Source organism: Hesperophylax consimilis, chromosome 1 (genome assembly GCF_061612785.1).
Source record: "Hesperophylax consimilis isolate HC1 chromosome 1, BYU_Hcon_1.0, whole genome shotgun sequence".
NCBI classification, from domain to species: Eukaryota; Metazoa; Arthropoda; class Insecta; order Trichoptera; family Limnephilidae; genus Hesperophylax; species Hesperophylax consimilis.
This window is the reverse complement of record NC_142836.1, coordinates 49036250-49056682: the sequence shown is the minus strand read 5'-3', so window position 1 is coordinate 49056682 and position 20433 is coordinate 49036250. Positions and strand designations below refer to the sequence as shown.

At 35.9% G+C, this 20433-nt stretch overlaps 1 protein-coding gene across 1 annotated transcript in view; it reads left to right on the top strand.

Annotated features, from left to right (window-relative positions):
* Positions 1-17166, top strand: part of LOC149427052 (uncharacterized) — a 421382-nt gene extending 404216 nt beyond the window's left edge. The window contains exons 11-15 of the mRNA XM_089634915.1: positions 6716-6845; positions 13208-13374; positions 14485-14604; positions 14891-14961; positions 15519-17166. Coding sequence (XP_089491041.1) covers positions 6716-6845; positions 13208-13374; positions 14485-14604; positions 14891-14961; positions 15519-16830 — 1800 coding nt within the window. The 3' untranslated portion in view covers positions 16831-17166. The remainder of the gene's footprint in view (positions 1-6715; positions 6846-13207; positions 13375-14484; positions 14605-14890; positions 14962-15518) is intronic.
* Positions 17167-20433: the final 3267 nt, after the last annotated feature.

Here is a 20433-nt window from a genome sequence, read left to right as displayed (position 1 = left end):
GAGAGTAGTGTCGTGAGCATTAATCCTCTAAGGGCCGGTATTTCAGCATAACAATTATTCAAATTATTCTGGTTTTCGGCGTTTAGTTTTGAGGTAGCCGTCAAATACCGGACACCAAAAACTACTAAGTTTGCTCCGTCGCGAGTCTTTTCTAATAATTTTAACGGGCTTCTTGTGGGTTTCAATTGCCTCCATAATTATTACTCCTATTCTTAACTACTGTGCCACACGGTTATAAGATTGACGTCACAGCGCCTCTGGGATCATCTGACCACTGCCTAGTGACGACATCAATCCCCGTTAGCCTCAGGCCAACCAATGAGAGGCTGAGGAGAAAAGTGTGGCACTATAGGTCAGCAGATTGGTTCGGTATGCGGGCCCATTTCAATTCTTTTCCGTGGTCAGCTGTTTGTTTTCGGACTTCGGACCCTTCAAGATGTGCCCAGGAGATTGGTGAAGTCATCAATTCGGCGATGGATGGCTTCATACAATCGACTACTAAAGAAACTGGTGTGGGTTCAAAGCCGTGGTTCAGTCGACAATGCTCCGAAGCAGTTCGACGAAAAAACGCGGCTTACCGAGCCTACAACACATCTCGAACGCCCGAAAGCAGATCAGCATACAACAAATCGGCAAAGGAATGCAAGAGAATCATCAATAGGTCAAAATTCGAACACGACCTGCAGATCAGCAAAAAGCTGGCTGCCTGTCCGCATGGCAGCAGAGCATTCTGGTCGCTTGCGGGCTCAATAGGTCGAAATTTTTGCAAACCCAGTTTGCCACCTCTTACCAGACCTGACGGCTCACTAGCAAACACCGCCACCGAAAAGGCAAACCTTTTAGGGAAAATGTTTGCGGAAAACTCGACCCTCGACGACGGGGGTGCTGTTCCGCCGTCGGTTCCTCACTGCGGCTTCTATATGAAAAAGCTGAGGATCCGGCATCGGGATGTACTCCACGTCATACGGGGGCTCGATGTTAACAAAGCTAGTGGACCTGATGGAATACCTGCCCTGGTATTGCAGAGGTGTGCTGCGGAAATAGTTCCAGTTTTGACAAAGCTCTTCAAAATGTCCCTGAAGTGTGGCACTGTGCCCTCTGGTTGGAAAAAAGCGGTAATTCACCCTATTCCCAAGAAAGGTGACCGCTCCAACCCGGCCAACTACCGCCCCATAGCGATCACATCAGTTCTGTCCAAAGTGATGGAACGTGTGATCAACGACAAACTGCTCACATACCTCGAGAAGAACAAAATTATCAACGACCGTCAATACGGATTCCGGCGAAACCGCTCGTGCGGTGATCTTCTCGCGTATGTGACGCATGTTTGGGGGCGGTGCCTGGAACGTCACGGTGAGACCCAAACGGTCGCACTAGACATATCCAAGGCCTTTGACCGGGTCTGGCACCGAGGACTTGTCAACAAATTGCATTCTTACGGACTTCCCGCATACCTGTGTACGTGGATTGCTGACTTTTTAAGGGATAGGTCGATTCAGGCGGTTGCTGACGGTTTCACCTCTTCCTCGCACTCCATAAATGCTGGCGTCCCACAGGGATCGGTTCTGTCTCCGACTTTGTTTTTGTTGCACATCAATGACCTTTTGACATGTGCACCGATTCATTGTTACGCGGATGACAGTACAGTTCATGATAGCTTTTTGTTTGACAAGCCCCCAAAGGGCACACAAACTCCAACGGCTCGGAGGGCTTTGAAGCAGAGAATGGACGGTTATCTCGAGAGTATTTCCTCCTGGGGTAAAAATAATCTCGTCGAATTTAATGTTTCAAAGACCCAATCCTGTCTGATTACGTCTAAAAGGGATCCAAATGATAATCTAGTCTCCTTCAACGGAAGCAATCTTCCGAACAGGCCTTCCATTGATATGCTTGGTGTAACTATAAGTGACCAGCTCAGGTACGGGGGCTCCATCGAAGCTAGAGTAAAGTTGGCCTCTCAGAAGCTGGGCGTACTGTACAGGGCCCGCAGATACTTTAATAGTACACAACTGCTCACCCTGTACAAATCGCAAGTGCGCCCTACTGTCGAATTTGGCAGCCATCTCTGGTCTGGAGCCCCAAAATACCTGAAAAAAACCCTTGACTCTGTGCAGAAACGGGCGGTCCGTTTGATAGATTCCCCAATCTTAACAAACGGACTGCAATCTTTAGAGCACAGGCGTCAGGTAGGTATGCTGTCCTTGTTCTATCGGTATTACAATGGAAGATGCTCTGAGGAACTAGCGTCATTGATCCCTTCGGCACCGGTGCGTAGTCGGGATACACGCCAAACGCGCGCCCAACATTTGTACACAGTTGACACTTGTCACATGAGAACGAGTCGCTTCTATGATTCGTTCTTAAGTTCAACAGCTCGGCTGTGGAACGAACTGCCGGCCTCTGTGTTTCCTCCCTCCTACAACATGGGACTCTTCAAGACCCATGTTCACTCCTTCCTCCCCACAAAAAGACCCTCCACACAGCATCCCCAAAGATGACATAGGCCCTGAGGGAAATTATTTTCTTCAGGGCCTCCTGTGTGGAGTAAATATAAAAAAAAAAAAAAAAAAAAAAATTAGAGTTCTCCGAGTTTGATGCGTTTAGAGTCTTCCATTGGGAAAGGTTTGGGTTTTGGTTTTGGGTCAAATAAATAAATCATGTAAAAGCAATAATCTAGTATTATCGTAATTTTTTTACGAAGAGTGACATGAAATCGGGGTGAAAAAGGGTTTTGGGAGGCTTAAAAAATGCCACACATCTGGCGGCGGATCTTCTGACGTTTTGGCTGCTTCACACTCCTTTTCCTTGAGGGGATAGATGTGCGGCGATTGGAACGGCTACTGGCATTTGGCAATTTAGCCAGTCCAGCAAATAAATCACTTTACTCTAGCACCAAGCATGCAACACAACGCACTGCTATTGTATCGGGCATTCATTTCTACTCTTGTGATAAATTCGGACTCATTCTTTGCATTCTTTTTTCTCATTTTTCCTGTCTTCATATTTGTATGTCTCGTGTTACGTAGTTTCCGTAATTCGTGTTACGGAAACATTTGCAGAGACATAAGTGAATCGAAGTCTCGATTCTTCCGAGACTCTTTAATTTTATTAAAAGCTATAAATTTTATAGAAACCTTTTACTCTCCGAGGAGTTTCTTTGGGTGATATTCTAATTACCAACGTCTATTATGATACTAAAGTTAAAATTAATTATTTTTTTCTTTCAAAGAGATTTTCTAAAAAATCATTGTAATTACCATTGACCTTTCAAGATTGATAGTCGTCCAGCTTTATGTAAAGCCAACCGTAATATATCAATAGCTCTCATCGTAGACAAATTTAATTTGGATACTCTCCAGTGAAACGTCAATTTCCTTTAAAAAATAAAAGGTAAGGTTTTTTATTGGGGATTTTAATTTTTTGCGAAGCTACTTGGATAAGATGCATTCTATCGCGCTTTGTTTCTAAGTGTCAATGCGTGTTTAGAGGAATTTCATAATTTAAAAAGATTTTTGGAATAAGTGTGATATATTTTTGGGTAATTAAAACAACACATTATAGATTTCTTATGACGAACGTTGAAAACTGAAATTAATTTCGTGATACTAGTACCATAAAGACGAATTATATTTATCATGATTGTAGAATAATACTAATTAAACGTTAGTGCCATCACCTGCGACAGTTGGAGTACCCCTCATATCGTTCCTGGAAATTTATCGTTGTCTGGTGATGCGCAAATTCTTAAAATATTCCACAAATCCTTAACCAATTCTAAGGATTGACGGTAATGGATAGCCTTACCCCATCAATCACAAGTTTCCAAACTGTTTGAGTTGCGGTGAAGTTTCGCCCAAGGTTTCTGGTCTTCGAGGCCTCTGTGCCTCTCTTTTCTCTTTACCCGCCAAATTTTAACACTTTGAATTTTTATTTTCTAGGATTACAAATTATGTGTAGCGCTTTTACTGGCATGACATTGATAGGTGACGCGTGACGTGCAGATTATGTGTAGCAATTTTACTGGCATGACATTAATAGGCGCCGCGTAACGTACAGATAATGTGTGGTACTTTTACTGGCTTGACATTGATAGGCGACGCGTGACGTGCAGATAATGTGTGGCACTTTTACTGGCACGACATTGATCGGCGATGCGTGAGGTGCGGATCAATGTTTAATTCGAACAAGTATTTTTTTTTTTAAATAATTGAGATAAATAATAAAGTCGCAAAATTATTTTCTGTTAAGAATAACAAAATATCTATATTTTGTAAGAATTACATTTTAAATGTTCACTAGTCATATAAAATAATTTTAAAATGCCTAAAAATATCTAATTTTCAAAATGTTGTAATAATAGTCAAAATGAATCGGATCAGACATTTTGGAAGACGTTGTTTCTGATCCACTTGACTGGCAGTCGTTGAATGGACTAAATTGGATTGTATTTTCAAGTTGAGGGAGATTTATTATCCTGCTGAGCTTTAAAAATATTTTCAAAATTAATGGATTTCAATAAGATCTTTTGAATTTTTTTACAAGTCTTTTAATGTTTTATATAAATATGGATTGGATTTCCCCAAAATCGTGTAATATGATTATTTGCCGATCTTGAAGATTTTAATTGAATCTGGAAATACAGTTGATAGTTATTATCCATATATATTTTATAAAAACCTACGTTGGGTTGCCCTACCTAGCATTGGAAAAAAGCTTGCTAGTTTGTAGTAAACTACGTTACTCAAATATGTACTAAAAATGCCTCCATAGTTTTAAATCCATGGGAATGATTGAAAAATTATATTTCAAACTCACTGGTGATGATCAAATGTTTAAATCTTACGTTAAAAAAGATATTAAATCCTATGTGTATTATGAGATTATGAGTTACCTCAATAATGCTACAAGCTTATAACTTAAAATCAAAAAAAAAAAAAAATATATGATTTTTTTTATACCATTTAGGAAGAGCGTTGAATAAATGGTGGAAAAAGCATCAATGTTTCATTGTTAACGTCCCATAAAATATCAAACTGTTCGATTGGTAATTTATTATGAATCTGTTCAAATTATTATTAATTCCGAGTAAAATCGGGATCGCAGGCAATTAACATGTTTCCTGATAAACTTTTAGTAAATTACGAATATATTATAACGATTTCGGAACACGTGTTTATGAAAATCCGAACATGTTTGCATTACAACGGAAATTGTGTGTATCGTCATCGGCAATTCGATACAACATTTTTGAATTATTTATGAATTTTTTAATAATTTTGCAAGAGTTATTTTTGTCCATGCACGATTGAAAATAAGAGGTTCAGTTAACTTAATCAAACACGAAAACGTTTTATTCACACTGATGTTCAGATTCATTTCCTCTTAGCAATAGGTCGGAGTTCACACACAAAAGATTTCCAGGAAACGATCACGGAAAATATCAAATTTCTACAACTGATCTATTTTACTTGAACATAAACTGAAGTATGTTTGCTCTTAATGTCAATATCCGGCACATTAGCACCGCGATAGGGTCTGTCGCTGAGAGCTATGAAGGTTCTGAGAGCTCATCTCTTGTTGTAGTTCCGGACCGTTTACATGACATCCCATCGCCACGAGCATTCATACTTAAATTGTACATCTGGTATAAATATTCCTACAGTGTATGTACGGTGTAAGCACACTTACACTGTACGTGTGGTCTAAATACGAGTAGATTCGCCATTAATCAAGTATGATGGGCTCAGAAGGCCGGAGTTAATAACGGCGCCGTTAGACAAACATCTCGTAATGTCTCGCTGGCTCATTAATCTAACGCGTCCTTCATTCCATCATTGGAAGCAAAACTTTACCGCGTGACGCGTCTTATGATTACATTCTGTTTATACGTTACTTGCGATGGGGGCTTGAATCCTTTCTGATGATGAGTAAAGATATTTAAAGAAATATTTATTTAATTGTGTTCACGAGAAATCCAATGACCGGCAAACTATTCTCTTGAAATTGAAATAACCGGTACACTAATCTATTGAACAGTCGTATAAAATGTTTGCTGTTAAAATATTAATTATTATTTGACAAATTCAAGTATTTCACCTAAAAATGTAGACAATTTGTCTCGACGCCATCTAGTGAGAGAGTTATCACTTACAATGCCTTTCTCATATAAAAATAAAGTTGGTTGTTTTCAGGTGAAAAAATGTCACAAGCAGTAATTGTTGAATGAAACACTAGTATATATTGAATCATTTCGCGGGTAAGAGATAAGCCGCCATAGCTCAGTGGTCAGAGCTGTCGACCGGAAATCGAAGGGACACGGGTTCGAGTCCCGTTGGCATCATGTATCTTTTATCAGGAGATTTTTCAATGTGGATGAGTGTTTCAGGCGAATAATTATTGCTTGTAAAAATAATTATTACCCTTTGTGCTATGCATAAAAAAACCTTGTCTTAAAACATTAGTTTACCAAAAATAATAATTGATATTTCCATTCTTTCAACATGTAAAATTATATTGTTTTCATGCTCTTATTTATAATTTAATAACACAAAACAAATTTTGACTACCGTAATACGGGCATGTGCGTAGGGTGGTAGTCGAAATGCATGTAAATACTTTATGAAAATTAAAAAAAAAAAAAAAAAATTGAGACGTGTTTACTAATGGTAAAACAATATGCATAAGAAGGTAGTAAAAATATGAATATTATTTTCAGGACAGTATTTCGGCCCTCATATCGAAATATTCTTCCAACGGATATATGGATATTCTTCAAGAGAAATGGTATGGAGGACTTCCTTGCTTCAAAATGGGCACCGACTATGGAATACAGCCCCGGCCTTTGGGTAAGATTCATTTATACAAATAATAAGTAAATAGTTCAAATTCATCATTTTTAATGATAAATTGAGGAAAAACTTGATTCTAAAGTGTTCAAAGTGTCTTCAAAGTGTTGGTTATTTATTTATTATGGAGCGGATACGGTTTATGTATAGTTCTCGTGAGTACTTAGGCCATCGGTCCTCTGTGCTGTCTCCCATTTTACTTCATTCCTTTAACAGGAACGCGGAACCTTTGATAAAGTTCACCAGGGTTGTCATTAGATATGAGGCTATATATTCTGGTTCCACAATGCATTTTCCTAGGTCTCATCTCTCCTCTCCACTCCACATTGGTTTCCTGAAGGCCCCACGAGAGAATAAAGTGTCTTTTCTCCTCTACACTCCTCCTTGGTTCCCTGGAGACCCCATAAGGGAAAGGGGCCTCATCTCTCCTCTCCGCTCCTCCTTGGTTAATTGAAGGCCCCACAACGGAAAAGTCCATTCCTCCTTGGTTTCCCAAAGGCCCCACGAAGGAGGAGGCCATTGTGTCTCCTCTACATACCTCCTTGGTTTGCTGAAAGCCCCACGAGGTAAGAAAACCTCATCTCTTCGCTTTCATTCTCCTTGGTTTCGTGAAAGCCCACGAGGGGAGATAGAGTATTCGAATGGTCCAATTTTCATCCCACAAGTATCTAGGGAAATAGAAAATCCACTCCAGCATAGCCACGTGTGCTGAAGTAAGGTATAAATACTCAGAAATTCGACCCTGTCAGGCCATTCAGCCTAAGCACGGTAGCTCACACCTTAGCTTCGGTTGGCTATTGCAAGTCGTGTTTCCACTCCTCGAACGATGGGTTTACCAACCTCCCGGCGCTATAAGTGTTGGTTATGTACACACGTAAGTTAATTTTTTTCTTAAAATATTTGTACTTGGTCTTCCAATTTTTAACCTGCTTCGTCTGAACCTAGAATAAGAAGTTTTACCGGTCTAAATGAAAATCCTTACAGTAATTAACATGAAGAAAATCATAATTCTGTTATCAGTAAACCACCTTCAACACAAATTGCAGCTTAAATAAACAGGGGTCATAAGCTGTTTGTGTCCACGTACAGCACGTAATTAATTTGGAAGTTTATTAAGGTTTCAAAAAAATTTATGAATTTTTGCAGATAATCCAATGATGGTCCTCAGACATGTAGAAAATATCCGAGCGCCATAATTACTCAGACCCATTCTGAAACAACTAATCCCATTTTTTTCGTTTTGAACTAGATATAATAATACAATCCTATAAGTTGAAGAATGTATTTCAGGCTGCAATAATTTCGAGAGAATCTGATTGCTAGAGGATTTTATTAGTTCATTTATTTTATTACTGAAAATAAAACTACGAATACAGTACATAATTTTACAATACATATTAAAAACAAAGAGAGATATAAGTTACACCATTCCAATAACACCTGGATTTGGAAATAAAGTACCATATTAATTTCTCTTTTTGTTTCAATTATTGGTATACTTAACAAAGTCAACAGTTTTTAATAATGGTTTTCTGGGGGTGAGATTCTGCATGTAAGATGAAGTAAAAAGAATGAAGAACTTTTTCTTAATTCCAAGATTATAAGGTAGTTTTTAGGTAATGAAATTTGAAATTCCGTATGGTAAAATAAATATTCATCTATGGACAAATATTTTTGTATGAGAAAATAAACATTGGAGTTTCAAAATAAGTTATTTTATCTTTTTTACTTCTACCATCATGTGAAATCACTCCCTGAAGTTAGCGCACTTTATTTCCTGAATATATATGTAAGCATATTACATGACATAAACATAATAACAATAGCAATAATCGAACAGAAGTAACGTGTACGATCGTAAATTAATACATGGATTATATTAGCCATCTCCTACCCTTATTATATATTCCTCTTCTTCTCACCTACTGACATATCTACTAATTAGTTTTGACAAAATTAAACTCCTATCTCTAAGTAACTTAATCGTTAGATACTTTTTTGGATTTACTTTAATTACACACTATATTACTTTTATTTTTATTTATTTATTTTTTTTATTCTTAAATATATTTGTATTACAAAGGTATAGTATATTGTCCTCCACGCTAGGAGTTCACCTGTGTTGTGGAGGACTTTTTCAATTGTAAAGTTATATAATACTAAAACAATACAGTGGAGTTAGTTACACAGAGAAACAATAAAAATTAAAATATAAAATCGATTTTTTTATAGTTATTACAAAAAAAGTGACATATAGTAAATTAAATATTAAAAGGATTGTAGCCAGTTTTAAATGTGTTTAGGTTCTTGTAAATTATTTGTTTTGAATATGATGTTTGAATCTTCAACACTGGGAATTTTTTGAATATGGTTGAAGTGGGTGTTAGTATTGGTACTTTAAGTATTTCTTTTATTAAGGTTTTTTGAGCTTTATACAGTGTGTCTATGTATTTTTTACTGGCATAGCCCCAGGCAATAATGCCGTATTCCATTATGGATTGTGCTATTGCGAGGTATATATTCTTTATATCAAATATGTTTAGTATATTTCTCACGTTTTTTAAAAAGTAAATCAACTTGTTTAGCTTTCCTTTAACCGACTCAATATGTCTGTCCCATTTTAAATAACGGTCGAAGTATATACCAAGATATTTTATATTTTCGGTTTGTGCGATTGTAGGACAATTGCATGGGATGCTCGCTGAGTAACAGGAATTTATTTTAATGTAGATGTTTTCGGAGGGTTGGCCTCTCGAGTTTATGCTAAAGGTTATGAATTTAGTCTTATCCATATTTAAAGTTAATAAGTTAGAGTCAAGCCATTTTTTTTGTAATATTTAGGCCAACTTCAGCTTTTGTGATTAGTGTGTTTCAGTCAGTGGCCTTAAAAAGTAACACAGTGTCATCAGCAAAGCTTATAATTTCTCCGTCTATTTGGAGGTGAAATAGATCGTTAATATAAATAAGGAATAGGATTGGGCCAAGTACGCTGCCTTGTGGCACTCAGTAGGATACTTGTTCCTTGTCACTACATGTGTTTTCTATTGAGGTGTATTGGGTGCGATTTTCCATGAAGCTTTCAATTAGTTTGAGTTCTGTTCCCATGATTCCGAAATATTTAAGTTTATTGTACAGGTTTTGGTGGTGAATTGTGTCAAACGCTTTTTCCAGGTCTAGGAATATTCCAAGGCATTTTTTACCCTGATCTATATTTGTTTTGAGGAAGTCTGTTACTGAGGCTATGGTATGTGAGGTGCTCATATTTTTCCTGAATCCAAATTCTTACATATTGATTTTTCTACATATTATATATGTAAGCTATTTGTTTCATTGAAACAAAATTAAATACATAAACAACATGCAGGAATGTGGACAACTCTTCTACTGGTAAAATATATTTAAACGTGCTGGGTAAATTTTCAAACCGGAGAAATACCAAATATCTAAAAATACATAACTACTTACATTCAATAAGCTACCACAGGATCGCTCACCAGCTACCGGCCCATCTCGCTAACTCTTAGAACGAATTGTGCTCCGCAGGTTTGCTCCAATTCTAGAGAGCGTGGTTCCACAAAAAAAACCTGGCTTCAGACCAGGTCATAACTGTTAGCGCTGACAACACATATTAAATCTGGTTTCCAGAAAAGGCCTAAGACTGCGGCAGTGTTCACTAATCTTTCTGTGGCTTACGACACGGTGTGGCCTAAAGGTCTCCTTGTTGAATTCTACGACACAATAGAGAATGGTAATACAGTGTGACTTATTGAGCCACAGCTAACTGGTGGCATTTTCAGAGTTTTACTTGGTGGAAAAAAAGCAAAAATACCTCTCAATAACGAACTTGCCCAAAGCTCAGTGCTGGCCCCATCACTTTTTAACACACGAGACATTCCTCACACTGAAGGCAGAAAATTTTCCTACACAGATGACATCGCCGCCAAAGCCCAAGCCAAACCCCTTTAAGTAGCAGAAGAAACCCTTAATCTGACCTAAAGGCTATGGACGAAAATTTCCTCAGTTGGCGACTATAGCCAAATGGGTCGAAAACAGTTGCTACAGCTTTATATATTAGCAATTCACAGGCGAATAAGAAACTTTTTGTTCAGTTTGATGGAAAAAATATTTGCCATGACCCCCACCCCCTCTAACTTGGAGTTACTTCAGGCAGAAGCTTGAACTACCGGCAAACATGAAAACAGTGAGTCAAAAAACCAGAAAAAGGATCAACTTAATCAATAATCTAGCGGGAACAGCTGGAGCTGCAATGCCATTACCCTAATAATGGCATGTTTTGCCATGGTTTTCTCGATATTGGAGGGGACCCACCCTTTCCTAACGGCCGTGTGAGGAAACTGATTATTTACCTCCTTAGCCACACATGTCAAGACTCTAATTTGTTTGTAAAAAGAAGCCACATTTATTTTTAAAACGATTCTAGGACCTCCAATGTCCCTGCATGCATGATTATTAGTGGGAAATAATATATGCATATTGAAATTCATAGTAACTCAAAATAAGGACACATCAGAGATGTGTTTGCATGATAGTTTAGCATCTTAAGTGAAATAATAAAGAAAGAAAATAATATTTATAGGTATAAGTATTATTAAAACATAAAAATATACTCATGCTCACTATCATGAGGCAGTCCCGGCGGGAATGAGTGTGGCGACCGGCCTGCACACAACGAGCCCAAGCACCCGCGTCCCTTAGTCGGTTTCCCGAAGAAATGTTAATGGGGGGAGATACTCCCAAAGACCCTAGGGAATGAAGCGAGCATCAGGTCACCGGAGGAAGGATGGAAACATTCCCCAGGCCCGCTCATGATGCCGGGGGAGGCACCCAACTTTTTATCTTGTTGGTTTTCTCAACAGATAAATACGGTGCTCTAGAATGGGCTAGAAGCGCCCATACTTCGAAGGTCGATGTTCAACTTAATGCCAAAACGCAAACCATCAGCGGGACTGATGGTTTGCGTTTTGATCAGTGGGAAACCTCTTCCTTTGTTTCACGTACTTGCAAATAGAACCCTGCCAAATATCAGACGAGAGATTGCAATGCAAAGGGATTACAAGAAGGCGCTGCAAAAAAGTGTCTTTGAATGATGATGTCGTCTCTCACCCTGCATGCTATTTATAGTCCCCTCTGAGGCTGTACTCGCTACCTCTCACTCCAGAAGATTAAACGAACTTGAGTGTCAATCGGCCAACGTGATGAATGCCCATCTCGTGCACGATCCCACTGAAGGACAGCCGGATTATCACTGCCTCGTAAACTCTTGTCCCCCATCAATCGAATAAAGTCCTCCCACAGCCGCTGTGCCCACATGAGATCCACAACGCGTCGATTGAGGTCCTAGACAGGCTTACTGACCTTGTTGTTTCCTCTGACCCCCCACCATACGAAAAAAAAGATTACCGGTATTTCAAAGTAAAGTGGTTTGAGGTACTTATTTACTTTTCGACGACAAGCGCGTGCTCTGCACCCGTATTGCAATGTTTTCAGTAGCACATAAGCTGCTCGATTAGCACACTTACAATCCTGATGCTCTGGAACGTATTACGCTCTTTTCTCCGATAACTTCTCCAGAGCTGGCATCGTGAGTTTTTTTCTACCGATGTCCTTTCATTTGGGGAGAATGACTACAACCCTAAACCACCTTTCTTTTGAAGTAAACATTTTTCATTGTAACTTTAATGACTTCAAGATGGCATTAAATATATGTTTTTAAACATAATGCTGTTTTAGATAATATAATGGCTATATTATGATGATCTGATATTTTTATGAAATGTTCTTTGATACACTGAATTTCACAAAAAATAAATTGGTACATTTTTTTTCTACGAATCGGCTCGCAACGACTCCAACTTTTGCGTTACTTTTATTTTAGAATCTTTATTTAGATGTTTGCAATATTTCATAGATCTAGAAAAAAATGTATACCTGCCTTCGTAACGGAAAAGTTTACTCATTTATCTCCTTAAAATGCATAATCTCTACCGATTTGTAATATTTTTTCCTAAACACCTTATGTTTTTAAGGTCCTTTAAATATATACGTTGTTTTTGAAGATAATTTTTATTTTAATTTGTTGAACCAAAACGGCAATTTTATAAAATTCCCTAAATTTGTTGAAAATTATTGTTATTTAACATGTTATAGGCATGACTATCTCTTTTCCAACCGATTTTCTTCTTATTTTTGAAAACATAACGATAGATAGTAACAATTTGAGATATGATGGCTGAATCGCTAAAATAAAACAACCATTTTCATCTGTAACGAAAAAAGGACCAGTTCAGGTGGTCCAGTGGTTTTGTGAAACTTTAATAAAATGTTTGTTATTTTGTCAATAGGTGTAGCAGCCGTCGCTGGGGTGTTCATTCTGTTGGGGGTCGGTATGGCAGTCGGCTGCCTTATCCTGTTCGTGGAGCACATGTTCTACCGGTACACCCTCCCTCTCCTGAGACACAAACCAAAGGGAACCATCTGGCGAAGCAGGAATATCATGTTTTTTAGTCAGGTATCAACCGAATTAAATTTACCTCGTCTCGGAATTAGAATACGAATTTATAATATATGTAAGCGGAAAAAATTGGGAAATATCTTCAAAAAAATATTGGCTTTTAAATAGCAAAAAAATATTTAATTTATTAATATAAAGTTTTTTGCATGTGTTTTTCGACATCTGTCTCACTTGGGTACACCTGTGTCGAGAAATACGTATTCAGATACTTAAAGAATATTTACATACATAACTAAATCAAATCACAAATTACAAATTTGTATACACTTTTAACCATGGAGACAATAGAAAGATAATAAAAAGTGTAGGTACAATTTTAAGGTTTAAATATTTTGAACTTTTCGTTCAATGTGGAAGTACCTACCGTCAAATTTCACATCGATTATACAATATACATAGGTTATTGTAAATACCATAGAATATTAAGAATACGACCAACTCTACTAAAATATTAGCATTACTTGCATTGGCTGGCAACTCTGGCCGCGAGAGGCGCTAGTGTAGCATGTTGCATTCCTTCCCAACAATGACGGTAAATAATTGAATTTACACTCGATGACGATGGTACGCTTGAAACAACTGTTAACCTAATATAAAGCTGCTTTAATATTTTTTATGTATGAGCAAAAAGAAACAGGTCAGGTCATATGTAAGGTAACTAATATTTTTTTCAGATTTCTATAACTCATTAACGCAAAATTAATAAACTATTTCACATATATAAAATCATGTCGCACAACTCTAGTGTCGCTAGTGTAGCATAGTGCAATGAGAATGTAGGGGAAATGTCAGAAGTTTGAGGTATTAAAGGTTATATCAAAGTGTAAGATGGCCGCAAACCAAGATGGAAAATTGTCTGTAAAATATTGAATGAAAATGCATTATTGCTATACATATACATGCATTATTTTCTATTTCCAGTCATGTTAGTATTTTTTTCTTACAAAAACTGTTTTTTGAAACGAACTAATTTTTTGGTTACTATGCATTTTAAGAGTGTGAGTGTAGTAAATATATTATAACAAAATAGTGAAAAATTACCTAACTCTCAAGCCAATGAAAAATATTTAACTGTGCATAAAGATATATATTATTTATTTTTTTCAGAAATTGTACCGCTTCATAAATTGCGTAGAGCTGGTATCTCCCCATCACGCGGCTCGAGAGCTGGTGCATACCTTGCGGCAGGGACAGATCACGTCACTGTTCCAGAAAAGCGTCAAAAGGGTATGTTTTCTATTAATCGATCTTTTATTACTTTATTGGGCATCAAATTTCCTATTCATTAAATTTATCTACTGCTTTAGAAATTTTATTCAATGGCACTATTCCACTTATCGTGCTACGCTGTATTAGTTCAATCAATATTAGTTAGGTATTAATGGAATTAGTTCAATGAATGAATTTGACTAATGATTCAACTGTTTACTCACGTATATTCCGCAGTTGAGAACCCCTTTTGCCTCTCAATAAAAGTATCAATGATATCTGCCATGTAGTACCCTTGTTTCAGAAGGAACATGAACAACGCAGACGGAGAAAAAGTAAAGCACAATTCTTCGAAATGATCCAAGAAATAAGAAGGTATTTCAAATATTTATTAATAATACTTTTTTTCATACTGATTAGTAGTGGCCGTATATATCGCTCACTATTCACTACCAATGGGAATGTATTGTGAGCGACATGCTGAAATAGGCCAACCCGCAGATATAGCGCTCTTATAGCGTGGTGTGTCATAGAATTTATACATTATAAACCTCTCCCACAATTAATGTTATTTTGCCAAGATAATCTATCACATCCGTCATTACTTTGGCCTTCCTTTCCTCATTTCATGATTATTTTCGATAATTATCATATTTTTGTTACATTAGTTATCACTTACTAAGTCATATTTTTAACTTTTTATCATTTTCATTGAGCTTGTTTTCAATTCCTAAATCAAATATGTTTCGTAGGTCACATAAATGCTTATTAAAATGTATCTGTTTTCAATGAATACATAAATTCTTTCTCCGATGATTAAATGACCCCTAAAGTAAACAAATATCTTTATATAAACAGTCAAAAAAGAGAAAATGGAGCATGCGGAATATGATTGCTTGTTCCCAATTGTAAAAGTATTTTAACGATTTCAGGGTACAGCAAGAAGAGCGTGACCAGCCACTGGAGGCTGTCACTGAGATAGACTCGGAGACTACCTCCCCAACTCAACCCAACTCCCTCATGTCCCCACCGAAGAAACTTAACTTTCTCTCACTAACAAGTAGTGATGGTAAAGCCAAATCTCCACTAAAGTCAAAACTCTTCAGTAAAGACATTTTTAAGAGCCCCAGAGCGAAGAATAAAAAAAGAAAACAAAGCACGGCGGTTTCTACGGCCGCCGGAGGACTCAATGTTAGAAGATTTAGTACAGATAGTGTATTTAGCTCTCATTCAATGTTAAGGTTTGAGACTACTAGTGTTGCAATCGGTAGGAGATTAAGCAAGGATACTACTGGCCTTACAAATAGTCCACCAGATATTAATAGTAGGCGATCTAGTTACATGGACTTTGCTAATTTTGGCTCTCGCAGCCCAAATGTTTCTTGTGACAGCCTAGAGGTTGGCAAAAAGTTAGCTACTATTCCTAAATACAAAGGAAAACATTTCTTAGAATCGTCACCTAGTACGTTCGGTAAATATAATCGAAATCGACCGGGCCTAGGTAACGTTTTTGGGCAAAGTAGTGACGGGGGATATCCTTTAGAGGCGAGGTCTTTTCAGAATGTTTCGGAACAGAATGAAAATACTAAAGAATCTGCGGAAGAGACATCAACCAGTGTGGACGACTTGCATACAAAACCGGATTTCCCTCAATCGGAGCTGCAAAAGAAGCACAAGAAAACTTTCGAAGAATTACAGGAACAACTGAACAAAAGGGGAGAGAAAGGAAGTGTGAAAACTCCGGTGAGGAGATGTTTCAGTCAACAGACCGATGCTAATGTCGGTAAAACTCACCATCAGATAAAGATTCAAATTGAAGATCACTCATCTCCTTCAGCTCAAGAGAAACACATGAGACAAAGACATAAGAGCTTGGAGTCGGAAGAAAAGGAAGAAAGAAGGCAAAGACCTCGTACTCCCGAATGTTTTCCAAAAGACAACAAGCGCAGAACCTCCGAGAGATCCATCAGCGAGCAGTCCGAGTTCGGAAAGGACTTGCACCCGCCAAGCGGCAGGACTCGGAGCGGATCCAGCACCGATCAGAGCTGTCGGTCAACTTGTGACGACATCTTACCCCCAGCGCCTCCTTATCCCAACGTGGCTCCCAGGAACTCAGGCGGCAAATCTCCCTTAGAAAGACTTACGAAAGATGAACTTGTTTTACTATGGCGTAGTTCAGAATCTGAACTCAGAAGTCACCTTTTAACAGCCTTAAGGGAAAAAGAAAATACAGAACCTCCTTGAAATTATTTAAAGTAGTACTTCATGAGATGATTCACCGCATTTTGGCCTCGAATTTGGCAAATTTGAGGTTTTTTAGTAGTGGCACCTGCCTCTGCAGGCAGGATGATAATTTATGTATTTGTTGGCATCGTTTTGTACCACGAACTGATTCATAGTTGTGTAGAGGAGAAAACTGGATATATACATTTTATAACGAATTACATTTTTTAAAATGTTATTTTAACTATCGTGTAATTTTCTTTTAAAATATACAAATCATTTCATAGAAAAGATGTAGAATCAAATGCTTAAGTACTTTTTTGTTAAATTCTGGCATTTTATTTTGTATTTCCATCTTACGACGGTTTCTAACATCAATAATCATAAATATTTCCAATAAAATGATTTGCTTAATATTTAGTGAGTTAATAGTTTCTTAGAAATTGTGTAAATTGTTGTTAGTTGAAATAATATTAAAAATATATAATAAATTATATTATTGAAAGTTTTTAATATTACAAACGAAATTTATTTTTTTGCTTTTGCGTTTGTTCAACATTTAAATTAATTTTAAATGCTTATAATTTTATCGTGTTTAGATTAAACAAAATTTAGGTAAAAAATCATTAATGTATTAATGTAAATAATAAAGTAGACAATTTTACTTCCAAAATAATGCGTTTACTGGACCAAGACATACAGTAAGTGTGTTAAGCCACAAAGTACCTATTATATTCGATCGCGTTTTGAGAAGATAAATTAAATTGTCTAGTGATACTTGAAGTCTTATGCACCCTTTCTCTCTTTTAAACGTAGCTAGAACTTCATAATACTAAACTTTAAATTCCGTAGATTAGCTGAATGCTAAATATTCTATCGATCATTTTAACCTTAAGGTTCGTAGATAGGCGGTATGTTCCTTTCCGTATGTTCTGAAAATCATTGCATATACGGTTATTAATTGGATAATATTCTAGTGTTCAAAGTTTACTAGAATTAACGAACTACGAGTACTGTCGGACCAAAACTTTTTGGCGGTCGTCGCGAGATTATTTTTAATTACAACCTAGTCACGTGACACACTCAATGCCGGCATACGTCATGTCAGCCTCGTGTTCTTCTCATAGCTTTTAAACTTTTTAGCATATGTTGAAATACCTAACAATTTTTATGTACACAGGGTAGTTACAAAGTTCTGGGATTTTTTGTCATAGGTGTGAAATGTTAAAATTGTATGTTTTAAAATTATCTCATTAATATTTAAGAAAAAATTTTGTATCGTACACAAGTAATAGCATAATGCAGAATTGTAAACAAAACTTTTTCTTTGTGATGCTATGGTGAAGAAATGATATATCTACTACGATTTTTTGTCATAGGTGTGAAATGTTAAAATTGTATGTTTTAAAATTATCTCATTAATTTTTATTAAAAATGTTTGTATCGTACACAAGTAATAGCATAATGCAGAATTGTATACAAAACTTTTTCTTTGTGATGCTATTGTGAAGAAATGATAAACTACGAGTATTATTTTTATGCTTTTGGTTGGTTGTATTGTTTAAACGTTGGTATGATTTTTTGAATTTTGATTTTGTTAAATTTAAGCATTCATACGAGTAAAACGTACCATTTAATATGTTATGCATAACAAAATAATATTATAAAATTCCAGAACCTTGCAACTGCCCCTCGTAAATAAAATATGATATAATTATTGAAAGGAAACACCATTAGCTAACGTAGTCTAATAAGATCTTCCATACGTATTTTACTGATATATTTAGTAGAAGTTTTGCCGACCGCCTTAAAGTTCTTATCAAACAGTAATATATAGAAGATGATGATTGTATTTTTTATTTGTTTCAAAAATTAATCCAGTAAAAACGATGGAATCAAAAGTGGATAATTAATGTCATAATTCTGGCGATACAAAAAAAACTTTGGCTAGGAGTGTCCTTACTTCTCAGATCTGTGGTGCTGAATTCTACATGAGTTCTGCAGAAAATGCTTTTATCAAATCCATTTTTACTTATTTTTCGACGACATTCAATTTGTTTCTGTAAAAACTACCACCAAATTGTATTATGTTTTCTTCGAATTAATTTCACCATACACAATTTTAAAACAGAAAAAATATTTTTAATTAGTCAATTGTTAGTATTTAAAAGAATATTTATGAATTTAAAAAATATTAACTTACCAATTTTTAATTCATGTACGATTCATTTTGAATTAAATCTAAGGCTTTCACCATTTGAGTTAACATGTATATTTAGAAGAAGTGCTTTATAGAATGTATTTCTATGTTAATTTTATTGTGTTGTAAAAATATTATATAAAATTATAGGAAATAATTTATAGTTGTCAATGAATTCCTATTGAAAGTTGTCATTTTAGGATTGATTAGTTGTTTACACCATTCATTTCAACTTTATATTTGCCTTTGTCGACCACCAGATAGTAGTTATACTATGGTATCTCAGATATTCGTTAACTTTTCATGAATCTCGCCTTCTTTTCATTTCGCCTTTTGCCTTTGAAAACCCATATTTGCCTTCCATTATATAATACATTGAGCGCATTGATTGACGACTCTATTCATTGCCAGTGGCAAACAACTTTGATTATCATTCCTACGTTTTTGGGAAATTACATTTTTAATGAATTGAAATTACATTAATTAAATTTTAGAGTTCACCTCATTTCTTATATAAATTACTGAATTTGTTTGGTTTTGCCATTATTTATTTCTTTGATTGTAGATTATTGCTATTAATTGTTTTTGTGCTTAATTTGTAGAACTCCGTTTATTTTTTTATTTAATGAAAATCAATTATAATAATGTTTTTATTAAGTTCTGTAAGTATTTTTGTTTTTTTTTTGTGACAGCTGTCTACTGCTTGCAAATGACCTTGAACGCCGAACAATATTAAATTTGATTTTTTTTTTCTAAATAAATGTGCCGTCACTGTTAAAACTCTAATACATAAATATTTAATTAAAAAAATAATAAAATAAATGAGCACGTAGGTTACGTTACGTTGTACCAAGATCAGATTAATTAAAGCAATATCAATATCTAATTAAAGCAATATCATAGTTGACCATATTGATCCGTTGGCCTTCTTGAACATGTTTTCAGTACAAATAGAGATTTTCTTTTTTTACGTTGGTCAAATCCCTGCTTATTTTGTTTAGGTTTTTTCTTAGTTTTTATGGCTTGATGGTGCTCTTATTATTATTAAATTATACATAGATTATAAATATTTCATAAGAGCTGGTCTCAATTCTTATTTGCCAATAAAGGTATTTAGTTTCAACTATCATTTTTTAGATTTCGGAAAAATTTCACTTTCGTTATTTACACAATGAATAAATGTTAGACATAATCCCAATTATAATCACACGATATTTCAGGACAGACAAATAGTTCTCGCATTGCTAAATGGTTATATTCATTTTCATTTTTTGAAAACCAATTAATTTTAAACCTTGAATTGTTTCCAGTGGATTGTAATTTAAAAAATAATAATAGCATATATATATATATACACACACACACACACACACACACACACACACATATATATGTGTGTGTGTACCTGCTTCGTTTCTCACGAG